The sequence below is a fragment of the Anabrus simplex genome, chromosome 1, assembly GCF_040414725.1.
Source record: "Anabrus simplex isolate iqAnaSimp1 chromosome 1, ASM4041472v1, whole genome shotgun sequence".
Lineage (NCBI taxonomy): Eukaryota > Metazoa > Arthropoda > Insecta > Orthoptera > Tettigoniidae > Anabrus > Anabrus simplex.
In genome coordinates, this window is record NC_090265.1 from 1,421,164,368 (window position 1) to 1,421,187,222 (window position 22,855).

The following is a 22,855-nucleotide window of genomic DNA, read 5'->3' on the forward strand; positions in this document are numbered from 1 at the left end:
AAGCAAGTACATTATATTTTAATGTCCAAAGTTGTTATCCATTCTAGAGCCTCTGTATTGGCCTCTAGAAAATCCAACCAATATCCAGGGTAGGCTCTTCTGCTACACTCCTTTACAATGTGTTCAATGGTTTGATAAGGAGCACCACAATCACACTCGGGGGGTTGTATCTCTCCCCAATAATACAGGGACGCAACACAGACACCACGACCACATCAAATCCTATTAAGGATGGTCCAAGTTCGTCTTGGGAGATCAGACCTCGAATTAGGTAGGAAGAAAGGTCAGAGATGTTCACCTGTTTTTGAGATCCAATCTTCCTTCCTTGGGCATAGGGGTTGAAATTGTCTTCTGTGAGCTTCTGAGCGAACTTAACTGGCAGACGTCTAGATTTCAACCGGTTCCTCTGAAGGTCAGGAATATTGGATTAGATGGGCAAGTCAGGGTTCTCATTTATCTTGGAGTATTCTCTCAACAGTGCTTGTGCTCTATGGAATGAAGGAGGCATGATGTTGCTCAAGACAGAAAGCCAGTGGGTAGGAGTTGATCTTATTACGCCTGAAATAATCCTCATTGTGTTGTTGAGTTGAATGTCCACAAGTTTCACATGGCAGCTGTTGATCCACACAGGAGCACAATATTCTGCCACAGATAAAACTGAACCAAGGGCAGAACATCTCAAGGTAGTTGCAGAAGCACTCCAGGTTGTATTACACAATTTATGCAGAATGTTGTTACGACTTCTAACCTTTGCTGCTGTATTTACTAGATGTTGCCTGGAGGAGAGTGTCCGATCTAATGTTATACCGTACCTAAGTACTTTGAGTAATTATTGTATCTGAGGACCTTACGGTTAAAAGAAACTTGGAGATTACAGTTTGGCATTTTGTTATTTAGATGAAAGCAGGACACTTCAGTTTTGCTGGTGTTTGGATGGAGTCTCCATTTCCGAAAATAGTCACTAAGAATGGAAAGGTCATCAGTTAAAATGTTCTCCATTTCTTTCAGGTTACTATGACTTGTGGCTAAAGCTATATCATCAGCATAGCAAAATTTTCTAGATTTCGATGGTGGTAAATCTGATACATAGAGATTGAACAGGAGAGGAGCCAAGACTGATCCTTGAGGGAGACCATTGTTCAATCTTCTCACCTTGCTAGTCCAATTCCCTAGAACAACCTGAAAGAGTCTATTATTAAGCATGTTTCCAATTAATTGTACCGTGGTTTTGCATGGTAATAACTGAAGAAGTTTATACAGCAGCCCTTCTCTCCAAACCGTGTCATAAGCAGCAGAAAGATCCATAAAAACAGCAGAGGTTTTTCAACTGTTGCTGAAAACCTGCTTCAATGCATGTTGTGAGTGCAAGGACTTGCTCACAACTGCTACGATTCTGCCTAAAACCAGCTTGGTCAATAGGAATATGTTGATTAATTACAATGCTAATTCTGTTGTATAGCAGTCTTTCAAGGAGTTTATAGTAACAACTGAGGAGAGCGATTGGTCTGTAGCTTTGTGGTATATCTTTTGGTTTGCCAGGTTTCAATATGGCAAGGATTTTAGTCTTCTTCCTTAGGAAGAATACCTGTCTGAAGTATGTGGGTAAAGAAGCACGTCAACCACCTTCTCGCATTCCGTCCCATATTTATGATAAATTTAGGATGTATTCCATCAAAACCTGGTGCCTTATCAACTTTCATATCCTTTAATGCTGTATCAACCTCATCAATTGTGAAGGCTTCTGAGTACTCGGAACAGGTTGGAGAGGTACGTTTAAGCATCCTTAGGTTCTTTTTCACCGTTTTTGTATGTTTTTTTAATCTTTAGTAACCCTTGAAGTTAAAACAATATGGGAGGCTATTTTGCTTGGTGAGACAGTTGACTTCTCTCTAACTCCTGTTGAGCTTCCTCCAAGTTTTCTCAGTAGGCTCCAGGTTTCTCTACTGGAATGAGAGAAATCCAAGTTACTAAATGTTTCTGTCTATTTCTGTCTACGATTTTCATCCAGACTCCATAATAGCTCCTCACCAGTCGTATGGGCACCTGTTTCAAGAAAATCTTTGTATAGGGCATCACTCTGTTCACTCCATCCAGGAACGTATTCTTTCCTGTAGCCTCTTGGGATGTGCTTTTTGGCTATACATTTCACAAGCCCCACAAATCTCTGATAATTTATCGCTGGTTGCCAGAATTCATCTGATGCATTTGTCCAGCTCTTCAGAGAATTTCTTCCAGTTTGCCTTTTTAAAGTTCCAGCGTGGGCGTGGGAAAGATCTAATTAAGGGAACAGAGATGCCCATCTCAAGGAAGATTGGTCTGTGTTGACTATTTGGGAAGTCCCCCAAAACTTCTCTCATCATGGGTAGAGGGTGCCAACAGAGTCACATGTGACGAAACAGAGGTCTGGGTTGGACTCTCGCTTCCAAGCAGCAGATTTAAACATTCCTTTGTCTTTTGCATCAAATATAAGATGTACATTTTGGTCTTCTGACCATTCTACTAATGCTATGCCACAACCATCGTTTCTTGCATATTTCCAAGTTTCATGATGGCTGTTGAAGTCGCCAGCATAGATAGTTGGATGACTTGCATCTGGAAGAGGTGGGGTTGATCAGCAGATGGCTGGAGGTTTGTAGATATTTATGATGGTTACATCTTGCAGTTTTATTGTTACAGTATGAATATTATTAATTGTACTAGATGAGATGAATTCAACCTGCTCCAAGTTGTTATGGGCATATGTAGCAATACCATATACACTGTCAAAGGTAGCACCAATAATACTATAACCATAAATCTTCCCTCTCTTGCTTAGTTCATCTTCTGTAGCAGCCTGTGTTTCTTGAACGAGTACCAGATCAATGTCATTATTAGGTAGCATTTTTGACAAAACATCACACTTAGATCTACTGATACCTTTAATATTCAGTTGGCAAATTGTAATACCATGTCCAAGCTTTCGAGTCAATTGGCTCTTAAAAGAGCCGTTGAGTGGATTACTTCGTACAGTTTGCATATTTGCTGGGAGATCTTTAGAAGATAGGTCCAGCCGCCAATGTTGTTGCTTCCTTAGCACCACCCAGGGGTCACGTGTAGGACTTTTTAAGGTTTAACCTACGGACGTGAAGCAACAGTAAGTGAAATCCAGAGAAAATTACCGGTGACTCGTTTTACTCATGGGAAATGGTATTTTGATGAGTCTATACCTAAAGCAGAATGAACAAAATCTGTTTTTTCATTTTCTTATTTTTTTTTTTCTCACCAAGCTTTCATTCAAACCATAGGCTACTTAAGCATTGAATGTTCAGTTATTTTTAAATATTTTAGTTCATTTTACATTCACTGTTATTAGTGTTAAATAAATGTGTGACAATTCACAAAAACATTTTATTAAGTAGGCCACATGTCAGTACCAGTATCCGTAGTTATATACCTTATTATTATTTCTTCTTCTTTCCTCGTTATGCCCGTTTACAGAGCGTGTTGGAACTTGTTAGCTTGATGATGGGTTAGGAGGAAATGTCTGCCCACAGCCATGAACATCTCGAGGTAACTCTCGATCTCAACAATCAAATTGTATTTTCGTGATCTTTCCCAAAAGATCACCACTAGTTGTATTTTCAACTTGTAACCCTAGCATGATGGAACACACGCTACCTTATTATTATTATTATTATTATTATTATTAGGAGAAATGAAACTTGTATTTTTATGTGACTGATAACCTCAGTATCATAAGCCACGGAACCTCACTTTTTACGTGAAATCCAAACCACCGGACGTGACTTTCACCTCGAAAATCACACATGCATTAATCGGGACTTAACCCAGTTTGTCTGGATGGTTCCAAGCAGCTTGACCACTGCGTCATCACGCCCCTTCTTTATTATTACTTACTGCAATATTAAATATACATTTTATCATTCAATGATCGTATCTGATGCAGAGTTTAAGATTTATTAGCCCCTCATACCATGTTGCCATAGCATTGAATTGCGTGTGTAATCCCGCGACGCTATCAAGTAAACATGCAACGATCGCCTCTAACTATATTACGCAGACATTACATAACTTACACTTTTTTTTTTTTTTTTTGCAAAATGTACCTTTGTCCTTCTCGTAAAGAATATCTTGACGTTACCAATAAAAGTCACCACAATTCGCAGAATTTAGATGAAACATCAATGTAAGTAAAGTTAAAAGTCTGTTCCATGAAAACACCGATCACTAAGTTAAAAATTTTATAAAATAGCATACATCAGCTTCACAACAATGAAATTTGAGAAGGTTGTCAATTATCATCAAGACGTTATTATGCATAAATCTCAATTTGTTTAGATGGTAGGTTTCATATATATGTTAAAAAGAAATGTACAAAGGTAAGCACATGACGCCTGGAACTAGCCAGCTTCCTCCTCCCTTTTCTCCCTCCCATGACCCTGTTCCACCTGTCTTATCCTGTCTTCTACTCTACATTTCCCTTTCCTACCTTTTCCCTTCCTCCTACTTCCACACTTTTCAGCAACAGTTCCCTGTTCCTCATCTTCCCTCCTTTGTTCTACCTGCAGGGACTCGTACCGATTCCTCTCAGACACCTGTCCTGAATTCTGATTCTGAATAGAGCCCCTAACCTGCAATCTCCTTCCCCTTAAAACATTAGACCATCTGTCATCTACAATTCTCCCCTGTCCTTCTGACCCCTCTTTTACACCTACTGTATCCTGTACATTGTTTGAGCGAGGCCTACCTTCCTTCCTGTCTTCTGAGAGAATCCTAATTATTTCTGCAAACTTTCCAATTCCTCCCTCATATTCATCAATGCCTGGCCACACCCACAGTTCCTACACTTGCACTCCTTAGCCTTTCTTTACAGAAAAATGAAAAGAAAAGGAAAAATAAAATAACTTGGTGTGTGCAAAAAATATGAAAGGAAAGAAATATTGTTTGGGATAGTACACGAAGATCACACAACAATAAGGTAATTAATACACTACAATACTACTTAGCCATACTATATTATCCGACAACATCCTAAACAGGATAAAATCTGCCGTTAATTACTGAATATTGAAAGGAATACACAAGAATTACACAATTCTAAACTGCAATTAAGATAGAATTCTAGTAAGAGCATTTCTACAGATATTTCTACTACACTACACAAATATTTTACAATAACAGAATAAGCACGCTAATTTCTAAAAAGATACTACAATACACTACAATAATTTTAAACTACGTTCAGACATACCCTGATTACAATATGTTATTACTAAACACAAACAGAAATTAAAATTGCAAGTTTTAAATTTGCAAGCACTATTCAAAGATTACCAACAAAGCTAAATGCATAGACAGATTATTATTAATAAGATTTTTATCCTACTATGTTCTAACAGATTCACACGAAAGATACACACACAAAGACACACGGGGCCAATGACCTTAGATGTTAGGCCCCTTTAAATAACAAGCATCATCATCAAAGACACACACCAATATAGCAGGCAAGATACTATCTAATATACCGTATCTACATTACAATTCTCAAGTGAAATATGGTTATAATATTTTTACAGCTGGCGGATTATTATTGTTTTCCCTACTGCGCAGGATGTAGAATAAAAGTGTTCTTAAATGATAAAAAATAACAGGTTGTCTACAACTATTTCTAAAAAAGAAGCACTTCTGTTAAAATTATGCCAGGGCCTTGAATTGCAATATTATTGGGATATAACAATTTGATTGGTATTAACTTTGACTTACTGAATAAACGAAGGTGCAAAGTACAAAGTACAAACTATGATGGGGAAATACCTGGTTTATTGTCTGCACAAATGTAAGAGTCACGGGAATTAGGACTCCTTATGATAATCTGCCTTTGTATTATACCAACGAACCCATAGATTTTTTTAAATGTATAAAGTTAATATTATTACCTAAATTATTTCCTAAGCCTAAATTCGAAACAAAGTACACCTAGCTAGCCTACTTAACCTAGAAAATGTAATCTACCGGACACCAAATATACTATATATTCTCTGATAAAAAATTCAAATAAATACCACTATTCACAATCAACAAGCACTAAACACCAACATATAAATAGCAGTAAATGGATCACACACACAAAACGAAACAAATTCAACAGGTTTTAATTACTTTATCACTACGATACTGCAAGAGCACTCTCAACATCCGACCATTCACAAGTGTGTCCAACAATTTGCTGCCCTCTATGTTGCCTCTATAGTGAAATGATAAGGTATCTAACGAACCAACGTTTTTCTTTTATAACATTTGAAGTTATTCGCTCTGTTGCTATTTCCTGCAAACTGTTTTTCTCGTAAATTTAATACATGAACACTTTCTGCAAGTTTGGAATAATTTGGCCGATTGTTGTTTCATAAAACACACTGAAATCCCACTGTTATTATTTAGTCAGCTATGGCAACATGCGGTGAGACAACAACAGATATATGCAGAGTGATTGCATTAACTTACAATGTTCGCCACTCGCAGCGCAGCAGTGCATTTCTTCCATCAGCGCATGGAGTCTATAGTCAGTGACAAATATCTATAGACCTTCAGATCATAAGATGCAAGAAAGTTTCAGACTGTATTTCCTGGATAAAAATGTGTCTTATTGTCCAAAAATATTGTAATAATTCTGGAGTAATTACCATTACATCCTATAATGTCAAAATCATGGAAAGAAGTACACTGACTGACAGTGACAATGCAACACCAAGGAGGAGTGGTTCGAAAGGGATGAAAGTTGGGGAAAAAACAGAGACGGCATGGATGAATAATTGATGTTTATTTCAAACCGATATGCAGGTTACACAATGCGCACGGCATCGACTCAGTAGGATGTAGGACCACCGCGAGCGGCGATGCACGCAGAAACACGTCGAGGTACAGAGTCAATAAGAGTGCGGATGGTGTCCTGAGGGATGGTTTTCCATTCTCTGTCAACCATTTGCCACAGTTGGTCGTCCGTACGAGGCTGGGGCAGAGTTTGCAAACGGCGTCCAATGAGATCCCACACGTGTTCGATTGGTGAGAGATCCGGAGAGTACGCTGGCCACGGAAGCATCTGTACACCTCGTAGAGCCTGTTGGGAGATGCGAGCAGTGTGTGGGCGGGCATTATCCTGCTGAAACAGAGCATTGGGCAGCCCCTGAAGGTACGGGAGTGCCACCGGCCGCAGCACATGCTGCACGTAGCGGTGGGCATTTAACGTGCCTTGAATACGCACTAGAGGTGACGTGGAATCATACGCAATAGCGCCCCAAACCATGATGCTGCGTTGTCTAGCGGTAGGGCGCTCCACAGTTACTGCCGGATTTGACCTTTCTCCACGCCGACGCCACACTCGTCTGCGGTGACTATCACTGACAGAACAGAAGCGTGACTCATCGGAGAACACGACGTTCCGCCATTCCCTCATCCAAGTCGCTCTAGCCCGGCACCATGCCAGGCGTGCACGTCTATGCTGTGGAGTCAATGGTAGTCTTCTGAGCGGACGCCGGGAGTGCAGGCCTCCTTCAACCAATCGACGGGAAATTGTTCTGGTCGATATTGGAACAGCCAGGGTGTCTTGCACATGCTGAAGAATGGCGGCTGACGTGGCGTGCGGGGCTGCCACCGCTTGGCGGCGGATGCGCCGATCCTCGCGTGCTGACGTCACTCGGGCTGCGCCTGGACCCCTCGCACGTGCCACATGTCCCTGCGCCAACCATCTTCGCCACAGGCGCTGCAGCGTGGACACATCCCTATGGGTATCGGCTGCGATTTGACGAAGCGACCAACCTGCCCTTCTCAGCCCGATCACCATACCCCTCGTAAAGTCGTCCGTCTGCTGGAAATGCCTCCGTTGACGGCGGCCTGGCATTCTTAGCTATACACGTGTCCTGTGGCACACGACAACACGTCCTACGATGACTGTCGGCTGAGAAATCACGGTACGAAGTGGGCCATTCGCCAACGCCGTGTCCCATTTATCGTTCGCTACGTGCGCAGCACAGCGGCGCATTACACATCATGAGCATACCTCAGTGACGTCAGTCTACCCTGCAATTGGCATAAAGTTCTGACCACTCCTTCTTGGTGTTGCATTTGCTCTGTCAGTCAGTGTATTAAGACGACATGGAAACGGAACTTCAATGATGCGGCCAGATTTTATTAGGATATACAGGTTTTGATAAACCCATTTATTGGCTAACATAATTTTTAAAAATGTAAGTAAAGTTTTGAAGAGAAAGGTACTGGAAGGGTAAAATTTAATATGGCTTAAGATATGCATTGTAACGGCTATGCTTGTGTCAAGACCTATGTGGGCAAAACAGACAGACAGATAAGGAAGTACAATGAAGTGCAGAGTTACCTTTTCTGTTTATAACTGTGAACGACGAAATGAAGGCATCAAAAGCAGCTTAAGAAAGTACCAGAATGAAGGACTTAGTTATTAAGAGCATAAAGCGATGGGATCTGGACTGTAACATGGTAATTGCAAGTACTAAGAAACTGAATTACAGGAGAGTTCAAGATTGGGTATGAAAATCAGATATACCAATGCAGGCTAAAAGAATCTTTTAAATACAGAATTTAAGGAAGAATAGTTGAGCGATAAACTGAAGAAAAATAGACAAAGATGTTCTGTTTTGTTCATGAAATGGGCCCAAAATGTCAATTTTCAATTTATCTTTTATTTCATAGTAGAACTCATTGACAATACATTCCCAAAGTTTCAAGGATGAAATCACATCCAAACTGCCTGAAAAACAATTAAATGTATGGCACGACCTTACTGCCACACCCACTTTTGGAGCATTACTTCAATACTAGCTCAGTGAAGAACGATTCCATGGATTTCGTTCAAGTAAACTTGCACGGGATACATCTAGAAGGCTGTGATACATGCTCTTTGGTTTTATACATCATCTATGACTGTTCCGCATGCCGCATCTTAGAAACCATACCAAACCAGCTGCTTTGTTTATGAAGAAGCAATAAATTCTTGTTTTGCCTTCTGCTACTGACGGAGATTTACGCAAGTGTTCGATTCTTTCATCATTCAATAATGCTATGGTCACAAAGAGTGTATAGAAAACTTTATAAACTTATTTTGCAGAAGTTAGTGAACGCAAGGCATGAGAAACAAACCAGGAATGAGGTTAGGTCCGAAGTAAGAACTGTATGGGATACATATTTTCACATGGTGTAAACAGATTAACAACCCATTCGTAAACTGTGCCACATTAGCTGCTGTAAATATCTACAGGTTCAGAGGGATAATAACTCCTACATCCACAAGCAGAGGCTTCCAAACTGTATCCTACATGTTGTCAAGCCCACTTACAGTTTTCTGGCCGATCCTGAACTTCTCAACAAGTGTGTTTTTGGCAATACCCAATTCCAAATTAATCTCTAAATTGATGGGTAAGGAAACGATGCCCTAAAACCACATTTTCATCTGCTACAGTTGTCTGAATTGCAACATATGGTACAGTTCTGGTATTTAATGGCGGGAACTTAGTGAGGATGTAGGTATTAAAAAGGATGGACTTTAGGGTAGAAATTTTCACTCAAGACATCTTGAGAAAAATATATTTACAGCTCCTCTCTGCAGCTGAAAAGTCAGTTGAAGACCTGGTAAAGCAAAGAAGGCAGAAAACAAGAAACCAAAAGATAAGTCTTGAAGGAAATGAGGACACTCAGTACAGTTCTGGAGCCTTTTAATAAACAGAATTGCAAGGAAAAAGTAAGTTCAACTTTAAAGTGCATTTTCTCAGAATCACCATTTCCAATATTATTAAACTACACCTTTCTCAGAAACTGGAAAAGATAGAGCCATAATTTTTGGCATCCCCATTGCTGTGTGTATAATAAACATATACACAGGGCCAAATTTTAATATCATTCCTGTACGCAGAGATATGCAAGAAATAATATAGATTTTTTATGGATGTTTTTCTGTTTACAAAATAATTAAACATAAAATAATTAAATATCATTGTATTTGAAAATGCTTCTGTGGAGTTCTTTCTATACATATTGAGATTACACTGTACAATTTTCCTGAAAATTTGTTGAAAAGTGTACGAGAAAATGGTACCTTTGTTGATCACGGGATCATAAAATTTATAAATTGCAAAATGCTTCAATTTAATTTTGCTTAAGTTATGAAAAATAGTGAAGAGATGCATTTAACCATTCTTAACCTCTGTACTAAATTTCAGTTATGTACCTTACAAATTGTGGATTTGGTGAATGATTACATTTGCACATGTATTTCATCCACGTCCCCCCTTAAAGGATGACCGAAGAAAGAATGCCAAAACAAACTGCGGAATTATAAATGAAAAGAAACAGAGGCTGAAGGATACCCAGTTATTAAGAGTATAAAGCAACGGGATCTGGACTGTAACGTGGTAATCGATGAAAAGTGATGGAAGGACAGAGTAAAATGAATTGAAATCGTGTTTGGCTAAACCTGGTAGCCTGCATAAAGGGAAATGATGATGATGATGATGATGATGATGATGATGAAGTCGAGAAATGCAATAGCTGACCAAATCGACCTGTATGAATGAGAATAATTCTGTAGGTTTCACATATTGAGCTGTGAACTCAGTCAGAGGCAGTTAGTACGAAATCCACACCAGGAACGGACTGGAAGATAGGAAACTGTGGGTACACTTCTTGTTGATGGAAGTGCACTAATAAAACACAGGAAATGCCATGTATTCCTACCAAGTCCGATACATGCACGTCCACGTTGTGGCCTCTGGGCAACGGGTACATTCTTTAAGGTACACGGCTAAGACATGTAAGGGCGGAAAGCGAGTTCCCAATGCTTAAATGGGGACCAATCTGCTACGGAAGACAACCCTAACAGAAAACATCGGTCCTCCAGGATTGCTGGGGGTTGGAGCAAGGCTAACAACCTCGCTCTAAGTCCCAGAATATGCCTCGGAATGGTGGATTTAATAGACAACAATCTAAGCTAAAGGAAATAAACTACGCAATTGGTACATGGAATGTATGCATCCTTCTACGAGCTGGAGCACTGAAAGTATTGACGCAGAAACTAGAAGCCAACAAAGTGGACATAGCAGCCATCCAAGAAACAAGATGGTCAGGAAGAGATGAGATATGGGATACCAAAACCCACACAATATTTAGTAGTGGGAAGTCAAGGAATGCACAAGGAGGAGGAGTAGCATTTATAGTACAAACACAAGCCAAAGGTGATGTACTACAGTTGTGAGCAGTAAATGAAACATTGGCAACACTGCGTATTAAAATGCAATTCTACAATCTATTCTATGCTGAACTGGAACGAGTGCTAGATTCAATCCCATCAAATGATGCTAAAATGATAATACGAGACCTAAATGCACAAATTGGGAAGGAGGAGATATATCAAGGAATAATAGGGATCCGTAGCTTACACAACAATGCTAATGAAAATGGACAGAGATTGCTTGACCTTGCTACCAGCAGAAACATAAAAGTGATGTAAACTTGTTTCCCTCATAAAGAGGTACACAAGCAAACATGGATATTGCCGGATGGAAAGACCTGTAATCAGATAGACCCTGTAGTGATGGAGAAAAGATGGGTATCCATTATCATGGATGTCGGATCATACAGAGGAACAAGTTGTGGTTCTGAGCACTTTCTAGTTAAGGCAATCTTAAACTGATGTACATTTCAATACGACCAAACCTGAAACTTGTAACATGCAATCTTAAGGTGTCGCATAATGAAAGCAAGGAAGGAAGGAGCGAGTAGGATAGAAAAGTACAATACTAGTGAACTGAAGAATAAGGAAGTATCAGAAAGATACGGGGAAGAAATGGCAGAAGTTCTGGTAGAGAAACATAATAAGGACCAAACCGCAACGGTCGAAACCAAATGGGTTGCTCTGAAGGAAAACGTTAAGGCCGTGGCAAAGGACAGACTAGACATTGCACCCAAAAGGAACACAAAGGAATGGTTTAATGAGGAATGCCAAAAAGCCACAGAAGAAAGAGATAAGGCATACCTAGAGAGACCAACAAGGGTGAAGAAACAAGTGGTTGAAAATCTGAATAAAGAAGTAAGGAATGTATGTCGAAGAAAGAAAAGAAAATTAAATGATAAAATGGCTAGAATAGTAGAGGAATTTAAAGATAATAGCTACATGGCTTACAGAGAAGTTAAGGGAGTGAAAGAAGGATTTAAGGCAAGAACAAACATGTGTAAGGGCAGAGACAGCTTTTGGGAGATAAAGAAGGGATCCAAGATGGAAGGAAGATTTCCAACACCTCCTGAACCCAGTAGAAATGGAAGGGAAAACACCAACTACCTCAAGGAATAACTATGAGACAAATGAATCAGAAGAGACAGCACCATCTATGCAAGAAGTGATAGAAGCCATACAGCACCTGAAAAACAATAAAGCACCAGGTATCGATGGAATCCCTGCAGAGTTATGGAAATACGGAGGAACCACACTACAAGAAGCTATGTACGATACAATTGTGAGTGTGTGGAATACAGAAGAAATGCCTGAAGACTGGCGCAAAGGCATCATATGCCCAATATACAAGAAAGGGGATAAGTTGGTATGTAGCAATTACAGAGGGATTACGCTGCTTTGCACAGAATATAAGGTGTTCACGTCCACCCTGAAGAAGAGACTAGAACCTCTGGTGGAAGAAATCCTAGGAGAATAACAGGCAGGGTTCAGGAAAATCCACTATTGATCAAATATTTACAGTGAAACAAGTGTTGAAGAAGTGTTGGGAATGGGGCATAGATGTGGTACAGATGTTTATCGACTTCCAACAAGCATACAACTCTATTGACAGGGATAAATTAATGGAGATATTAAGAGTTCAAGATACCAGAAAAGCTGGTGTGACTCGTGGAATTAACTATATAATAATTAATTAATGTTATTTGCTTTACATTGGTGGGCCAAAGCCCTTCAAGGGCTGTAGTGCCAAGGGGTTTGGTTTAGGTTAATTTGCTTTACATCCCACTAACTACTTTTACGGTTTTGGAGACGCCGAGGTGCTGGAATTTAGTCCTGCAGGAGTTCTTTTACGTGCCAGTAAATCTACCAACACGAGGCTGACATATATGACCACCTTCGAATACCACCGGACTGAGCCAGGATCGAACCTGCCAAGCTGGGGTCAGAAGGCCAGCGCCTCAACCACCTGAGCCACTCAGCCCGGCTGGAATTAACTATGAGAAATATGATGGTGGGAGTGAAAACTCAGACTGAAGTAGGCAACTTCATCGAAGTGAATCAGGGATTGAAGCAAGGAGATGGCCTGGCACCAATTCTATTTAACGTGGCATTAGAATCAGTGATCAGAAAGTTAAGGGTGGACACCAGTGGAACACTGCTCAACTAGTTGGATATGCTGATGACATTAATTTGATGGGAAGAACAACAAGGACAGTTAAATAAGTATTTGAAGACTTAAGTAGAGAAGGTAAAGAGATTAGACTTAGGATCAACGAACAAAAGACAAAGGTAATGGTGCAGGCTCGGATGACCAACTTGTTCCTGAAGAATCCAAAGTAGAGGTGGTGGATGAGTTTAAATATCTTGGCGTACATCTAACCAACAAGAATGAGGAAATGCTCGAAATACAAGCAAGAATTCAAGCTGCCAATAGAGCATACTCTTTTCAGAAGTAGAGATATAAACCAGAGCCTAAAAGTTATGCTATACAAAGCCCTCATTCGCAGTATAGTGATGTATGGAAGTGATATGTGGACCCTCCCAAAGAAAGCCGTGGAGAAGATAGATTCCTTCGAAAGGAAAATCCCGAGGATAATTTATGGATCTATATGCATACAAGGGGAATGGAGAATTAGATATAACAATGAACTATATTCCCTGTATGGGGAAGCACCCATGGTCACATGCCATTCGAATTAAGAGACTTAAATGGGCAGGTCATCTATTAGGATGGAAGAACACCGACTCCCAAAGAAGGTATTCTTAGGAAATTCTGGAGGAAGAAGGCCAGTGGAAAGGCCACGTAACAGATGGGAAGATGGTTTACATCAGGACGCAACACACATCCTCAAGATCCAGAATTGGAGAGATGCTCCGTGAGATCGACAATAGTTCGTCAATACAGATATGAAGATCATAGATTACGATCGACAAGTTTGGCGGAGAGCAACTGGGGAGGCCATGACCCGAAAATGGGCTGTTGCACCATAGGTAAGGTAAGCTTCAAGAACCCATGTTAACTATGATATTTGAGACAGGCAAAAGTCTGATGAGAGGGCTCTTCAAATACCAGAGTCATTTCCAAGGTGCCAGAGGTTACAATAGGGTGGAATACCAGTCAGTCCTTCAGCAGTGGACCTGTGGAGTACAATGCTGGCCCTAACTGCCAGAAGAAGCAGTCGGAGTACAGCAGACCAAATAACCTGAAAGTAGCCACAGAGACAAATATTTCTGGACCTGCTGTATATCAATGATTGTATTCTCCCAGGAGATCTGAAGGATACAACTTATTAAATGCTGCACATGAAGATGCCCAATTAGCATGGCTATTTGCTATACGTTGCACCAACACAGATAGGTCTTATGGTGACAATGGGACTGGAAAGGCCTAGGAATGGGAAGGAAGCGGCCATGGCCTTAATTAAGGTACAGCCCCAGCATTTGCCTGGTGAAACCACGAAAAACCATCTTCAGGGCTGCCGACAGTGGGATTCGAACCCACTATCTCCCGGATGCGAGCTCACAGCTGCGCACTCCTAACCGCACGGCCAACTCACCTGGTAATTAGCATGGCACCAAGATCACTGAGTTTGGATCTGGGGACAGTGGTGTACATGTACTGTTTACAGATAAGTTCAATTCAATCTTCACAGCAACTTCCAATCTGTATAAGTGGTGTCAACTGGGGAGTAGGTGTTGTTCAGTTAACATAGTTGAAAGGAACCATAAAGGAGGAGACTTTGTTCTCGTCTGGCATCATGTAAGGATTACTGGTATGTATTTCCCTCCAGGTGTTGGTGATGACCCTATAAAAGACAATATAATTCTTCAACATATGATAGGTAGAGCCCTGCACGGATGCGTTAGTGTCTTGGTGGATACAAACTGTACGTATAATTTTGCTGATAATTTCTAAATAATGAAGTTTATTGATTTTCACTCAGATATACTCTTATTTTTCCTTGTTATTAGGCGATTGGGGGAATGGCGATATATAAAGAGCCTTGAGGCCATAAAGCCGTAAACCTGACCTGTGCCTACCTGGCTCCTGCCCGCAATTAATGGAAGGAAGGAACAAAAGTCAATATGTCCATAGTTGTCGCAAGAGAAAATCCCCCATAAGCCTGTGACTGTAGGGGTTCTGGTGTCAGGGTCTATCCGTTTGAATACCTTGGGTGTAATATACACTGTAGTTAAATATTTAAAATATCCGCAGATAACAATTTGCGGGCAAGCATTCATGAATGCGGATGAAGGAGATGCGGATATTATTTTGTATATCCGTGTAGGGGTCTAATGATAGGCCATCCAGGGGCGCACAATGAATGCATAGTTCCTGTTCATGGATGACAACACTAACACATGGTCAACGATGACCTGAAATAGACAATTTATACTTTTACTCCTAACTTCAACCTAGTCGAACACACTTGGGCAGCCTATCGGAGGACAACATATACCAAGTACTGTTGAACAATTGTGTTCTCCGTATGGGAGCACTAAGTTTTACACGAGTCGCCAAAAGGGGTGATCATGGAACTCATCAACTCTTTACCAAACTACACAATGATCAGCAGTACACCATAGGTCAGGTTAGATTTCATGCTGTACACTTCATCTTCAGGACAAAGTTCTGTTATGAATTTCTTTGGATGTCCAGTTGAATTAAACTCACAGGGTTTGTTACTTCTTATTCCAGTGGAAATGCACTGATCTATATTACTTTTAATTTTTGCACATGAATAGGACAGAATTACCATCCCTTCAACAAACATTAAGCAAGCATAATATTATATTTCTATACATTGACATCCATCAACATAAAAATTACATGCAATTTAGAGCTACTCTTTACACCCACCCACACACACATAGAATAAAAGAAACTAAATAAGGTATGAGAATATAATAGTATGTGTACTTTGCTTCATTATTGTTCCTTATGAACTCAGTACAGAAGGCATCGATTCCCTGCTGCAATTTTATTGCAGCCACCAGTGCAACTAGAAAGAATGTGATATTGAATATCAAGGCAGGATAGACAATTCTCCAGGGCTGAGACAATCTGAAACAGAAAGGACAGAGAGTTAACCACTGGGAGAACTTTGATTCAAGTACCAAAAGTAAATACAGCAACACAAAAAGACATGTAGCATGTAGACATGTAGGGTGTTATGAAGTAAAAATTATGAAAATCTGTAGAGGTCAAAACTTGTTTACAAGAAAGAAAAATTATTTGTCATCAAAAGAAAGTGAACACTGGGAACAGAAAAATGGTATCCAAACTGAGGAACAGGAATATAGGACAGGACAGGAATTAACCTGAAGATAATTTTCAACTGTTCTGGTTTCTTGAACCTATCATAACTATGCTGAAAAACTGCAAGCACTCCAACCAGTACCCATACTGATATATGAAATCTATCAATGTAAGGTAATATTAAAATAGAGTAAAACTTGCCCAAAGTAGAACTTGAATAATGAGAAAACACAGATTTTAGCATATATGAATATAACAGAATATGTAATTTTCTAGCAACCATTTGAAAATCCTGTCACAGATGAACACAGATACTGGTGAAAGGGTATTTCAGTAAAATTCAGATCAGGCAAACAGCTATCAAATCACTCACACCACATCTTGAATTCTGTTTAACCTACAGATACTGCCGCTCAAAGTGTGTAGGGCCTGTAACTGAGCACTCCCAAAGATTTATTAATTCCTTAATTATCAGTGCTATTCAGTTTTTAATAATGTCTTACAATTTTAAGGTAGAAAACAGCATGTAGTGCTGAATAACTGTAGGAGCTCAGCAATTAGGGTAACAAATGGTGTTCCACAGGGGAGGGTATTAGGGCCGATACTCTTTCTAGTCTACATCAACGACATTGCAACTTGCCGTTTCAAAGGACGTATCACGCTATATGCTGACAACACAATCATGTTCTACAATGGTTGCAATATAGACTCAGTTGTTAAAAATATGCAGGAAGACCTCAATACGCTGTGGTTTTGGTTTCAAGCAAATAAATTAACAATTAATGTGCAAAAGACCAATTATACAGTATGTGCCAAAATATACAGTACTGGAAATTATGTTAGTCTTATTGTCATTACCTTACTTATCGAGATGATAGTGTAAATGTTCAAAATGTGCTCCACTGCGCTGTAGGCAGTGTTCATAATGATCACGCAGATTTTACAACATATTCTGGAACATAGGTTGCTGCAGAGTCCCGAAGAACGAGACGATCTTCTGACGTAATGCAGGCACAGTTTTGGGTGGATCTGGACAATTGAAAATTTGCTCCTTTAACATTCCCCACACGTAAGCATCAGGTGGTGTGAGATCAGAGGAATGTGATGGGTAGGGGAACTCAGCCCCACGGGAAATTACTTTCTGGAAAGGTTTCTTGCAGCATAGCCATAGTCTGTCGAGCGGTATGGCAGGTCGCTCCATCTTGTTGGAACCACTGTCTATTCATCTGCATGTTCCTGGCATGACAAAACCTTAGATCCTGAATAAATGGCCTGATCACCATGTTCCTATAGCGTTCCTGGTTAACAGTAAGAGGTGTACCATCATCATTCTCTATGAAATATGGACCTAGCACACCGTTTCCTGACACTGCACACCAAATTGTCACACATACACTATGTAGCGGTTTCTAGACTAGAGTGCCTGGCCTCTCGAAACCAAGAAAGCGAATTGTTTGGCGATTGATAAAACTGTCCAAGTGTATGTGACTTTCGTCGGAGAACCACACGTTGAACAAGAAATCTGGATCCTCGTACACCATGGCCAAAAATCGTGCACAATATTTCACCCTGATATGCCTATCGTGCTCCGTCAATCGTTGCCCAACCTGTATTCGGTACGGAAATCCACCTATGTCTTTAAACAATCGTCGAAGTGACGTACGGCTGATGGTTAATTTCAGGACTGTTTGCCAAAGACTTCGCTTTGGAGACTGCAACGCCTGATTGAGGACACATCCATAATTTTCATTTGTGGACACAGTTACTGGCCTACCAGACCTTCCCTTGCGTTGACACAATACACTACCCGTACAACAAAATTTTTTAACAATAGATAGCATTACTGTGCTACTAGGTGCTGGCTTATTGAAGTGTTCACGATATTGTTCCACCACTAACTTTAAACTCGGCCCACCTTGATAACTGTTTCCGTATGAGCGAAAATAATACTCTACTATAACCACTTTTTCCTCCATCATGAGACCCATTGTCACTTCCAATCACAGAGCACAACGTTCTTTACACAACTAACAATTCATCGTGGCGATGTAACAACACGCAGATACTCAGGCGTGTGCATGCGCACTGCGCGAAAATGAATACTGTATATTTTGGCGCATACCGTATGATAACAACTAAACAGGGTCAGAATGAAATCCCACACAGTAAAATATATATGCACAATACTGAAGTAAAATAGTGAGTACTGTCAAATATCTTGGGTTGGTAATTGACAGGAGCTTGAACTGGACAGACCATGTTGAATATATAACCAAAAAGATCACACATGTTGCAGAAATTTTAAAGAAAGTTATCTTATCCCACAACATTTTCTAAAACAGATCTACTACTCTTTAGTTCATAGTCACCTACTATATTTGAATGTTATCTGGGTGCGCTGTAAGAAGTCTGACGTGAATGAGCGAATGGCAGTACACAATAGAGCTGTTAGAAATATACTTAATCTTCCCAACTTAATGCCAATCAAATATCTATATCTAAGTGCTAAGATACCACCACTAAGCATGAATACATAATTCAGTGCAGCCCTACTCATGTACAAGATAAAACATAAATCAATACACCATAACACTACATAATTTACCCTGAATTCTGACAACCATCCATACAGTACTAGGCACACAAATGACTTTGCCTTATACAATGTTTATTCCTATAAATATGGTATAAACAGCTTGAAGTTCTCTGCAATCCAAATATTTAATAACATCTCTGTGGAGGTAAAAACAGCACCAACATCGGCAACATTCAAACAAAGAGTCAAGCGTTATTTGTGGGAAAGGTACAGTGCTGTTTAAATCAAAATATCGGTTGTCATTTAGGCCATTCTCCCAAACAATCTTGCAAAGTGTCTGGATCTATTCTTGTACCTCTGCAACTCTTATGTCAATGTAAATACTCTGTAAATACAAATACACATGTTGCAGAAATTTAAATTTATTTTTTTGGTTCACGTCGCACCAACACAGATATGTCTTTGGCGACGATGGGATAGGAAAGGTCTAGAAATTGGAAAGAAGCGGCCGTGGCTTTAATTAAGGTACAGCCCGGCATTTGCCTGGTGTGAAAATGGGAAACCACAGAAAACCATCTTCAGGGCTGCCGACAGTGGGGCTCAAACACACTATCTCCCGATTACTGGATACTGGCCGCACTTAAGCGACTGCAGCTATCGAGCTCGGTAGAAATTCTAAAGAAAGTTATCTTATCCCACAACATTTTCTAAAACAGATCTACTACTCTTTAGTTCATACTCACCTACTATATTTCAATGTTATCTGGGTGCGGTGTAAGAAGTCTGACTTCTTGGACTCCTTGGACTCAAGGATCGTCGTGATGTAATTCACCGCCCACTGTCGACAGTTTCGTGATGGTGTTATGCATGTATTTCTGCAGTACAGGTCTCCATGTATTTGATAACTTGAAGCCGTCTTCCCTGTTGATGTTATTTGGGCGCAGCTCTATCTCTATGGCTTCTCTTACCAGTCGAGCATAGAAGTCTTTTACAGGCGCGATCCTCATATTGATGATGTATATAGTTGATATATTGTATGTGTTTATATGCTAAACCATTTATTAATAATGTTATATATACAAACTATATTTTGATATGCAAGTGCCTGCCAGTATGCAATGTCCTGTACAATTCCTATGTATGAGCCTGCAGGCTCCTTGGAATTAATTGAAATAAATGAATGAATGAACCTCAGACAAAGAAGTAAATCTGGAAATGATAGCCAGAATTAAAAATGAATAAACATACAGAAAATAAATTAAAAAGAAGAAAAATTATTTATGAGACTCACCTCTATAGTGAAATGTACAGTATATCTAATGTCTGATGTAGAACAAGCACTGATTCACTGGTGGAAGCAGGCAGGCAATGTAAACAAAGGAGCGGATAGGGAACAAGCACTGACTTGTAGTAAGCAGGCAATGTAAACATTGAGTAGATAGAGAGAGGAGGAGACATGGAACAGCACATAGGTGATACTAAACATAAGTTCACTAATATCAACCAAGACATGAAAATTCTCAAAGTTATACAAAAAGGCCCCCAGCTCAATATTACGGAAAATTGTTTTATTTATCTGGAACAGTTTAACTTCAATCTAAATGCAATTTCAGAGAAATCAAACATTTTAAGTAATGAACGTAGGTTTTCGTGGCTCATGGTATTAACGTAAATAAATAAATGAATACTGGATTAAATAATGAAGCCAAGCTTTCAGCCAAATTGCATTGGCCTTCATCAGGGCATGTTAAGTTCTGCTTCTGACAGTGAGCAAAGAAATTCAAAGAAAGGTGGAAATCATGACCGTACTAACCACAGCCTACCCCACTGATTGGACTCAAGGATCGACGTGCTGTAATTCACCGCCCTGTGTCGACAGTTTCGTGAGTGCGTCCCGCTGTTCCATGATGGTGTTATGAATGTATTTCTGCAGTACAGGTCTCCATGTATTTGATAACTTGAAGCCGTCTTCCCTGTTGATGTTATTTGGACACAGCTCTATGGCTTCTCTTACCAGTCGAGCATAGCAGTCTTTTACAGGCGCGATGAGCTTCGCCTGGTCAAAGAGGATTTCATGGTCTGTACTGTAGAAATGGTCTGCTATGGCAGACTGGTTTATGGCATTCTCCGTGGAGGATGAAAGAGCGACATTCTTTACCAACCTAATGTGTTCTTTCACCCTGGTGCTGATATGAGATGATTAAAAGTAAGAGCAGGAAAGATGATGGAGTATGTCAAAATGGTAAATAAAGATGGATAGTAGGTGGAGGAAAAGGAGGAATTCACAGTAATGTGGAGGGAGTACTTTGAAAAATAGCAAAATATCCAAATGGAATGTCAGAGGAGGAAGTAATTAAGGAAGAAGATGAACTACAAATGGAAATGGACTAAACAAGAGAGGAAGTGGAAGAAGCACTGAGGAAGATGAAAGAAGGGACGGCATCATGTTTGGATGGGATGAGTGTGGAGACAGTCAAATCAGCTGGAGAGATGGTGAAACAACAGCTACAGTATATAACAGGTGATGAAAGTTGTATGAAAAGAAAAGAAGACAATAGAAGACTGAAGGAAGGGAATAATTATACTTATCTTCATGAAAGGAAGAATAAGGTAATGTAAAAGCTACCAGCAAGTCACCCTAATATGTCACTGTGCAAGATTTTTGAAAAGATTCTGGAGAGACACATTCAGGCTAAAGTTTATGATTGGCTGAGAGAAAAAGAGAATGGCTTCATACCAAAAAAGTCCACAGTGGATCTTATCTTTGCCATAAGACAGCTACAAAATGGATTTACAAATATGGACAAAATCTACAGATGGCCTTGTTGGATATTGAAAAGGCATATAATAATGTATGCAAAAGCAAGATATATAAGGTCCTGGAAAACATGGGGATGGGGATCATTGTAAGTACCTAGGTGTTAATATAAGAAAAGACCTTCATTGGGGTAATCACATAAATATGATTGTTAATAATGGGTACAGATCTCTGCACATGGTTATGAGGGTATTTAGGGGTTGTAGTAAGGATGTAAAGGAGAGGGCATATAAGTCTCTGGTAAGACCCAACTCGAGTATGGTTCCAGTGTATGGGACCCTCACCAGGATTACTTGATTCAAGAACTGGGAAAAATCCAAAGAAAAGCAGCTCGATTTGTTTTGGGAGATTTCCGACAAAAAGTAGCGTTACAAAAATGTTGCAAAGTTTGGGCTGGGAAGACTTGGGAGAAACGAGACGAGCTGCTCAATTAAGTGGTATGTTTGCAAGTAATCAGCTTCATTTTCCGTATCAAATTCTAATCACAGAGACCTACAATAATTGAAAATCTTCAAATCTTCAAATTTTCAATTATTGTAAGTCTCTGTAAGTGGTATGTTCCGAGCTGTCAGTGGAGAGATGGCGTGGGAGGACATCAGTAGACAAATAAGTTTGAGTGGTGTCTTTAAAAGTAGGAAAAATCACAATATGAAGATAAAGTTGAAATTCAAGAGGACAAAATGGGGCAAATATTCGTTTATAGGAAGGGTAGTTAGGGATTGGAATAACTTACCAAGGGAGATGTAACAAGTTGGTTTATCCACGTCTTGCTGTAAAGGGTCTGCTGAGCCAAACTGAGTGTGTTGTACGTGTGACAGATGGGCTGATAGTGAGGTGAGGAGTGTGTTTGCTGGGAGAGTTGGAGGAGTGGCCTGAAGTGTGGACATAGGAGAGGGTATGGAATGGGAAGGAAAAGTGGAATGCTGATTCGTATTCGGACAGGACTTCTTGTTCAAAGAACAATTGAAAAAAGTATTAATTACCAAGTCT

The 22,855-nt window shown here is 39.9% G+C and overlaps 1 protein-coding gene across 3 annotated transcripts in view; it reads right to left on the reverse strand.

Annotated features, from left to right (window-relative positions):
- LOC136858381 (transmembrane protein 179) overlaps positions 1-22,855 on the reverse strand; it is a 267,306-nt gene that overhangs the window by 219,677 nt on the left and 24,774 nt on the right. For all 3 annotated transcript variants that reach the window (XR_010858634.2, XM_067137882.2, XM_067137883.2), the window contains exon 2: positions 16,173-16,316. Coding sequence is in view for 2 of the 3 variants with exons in the window: in XM_067137882.2 (XP_066993983.1) it covers positions 16,173-16,316 (144 nt within the window). In the remaining variant the exon portion in view is untranslated. The remainder of the gene's footprint in view (positions 1-16,172; positions 16,317-22,855) is intronic.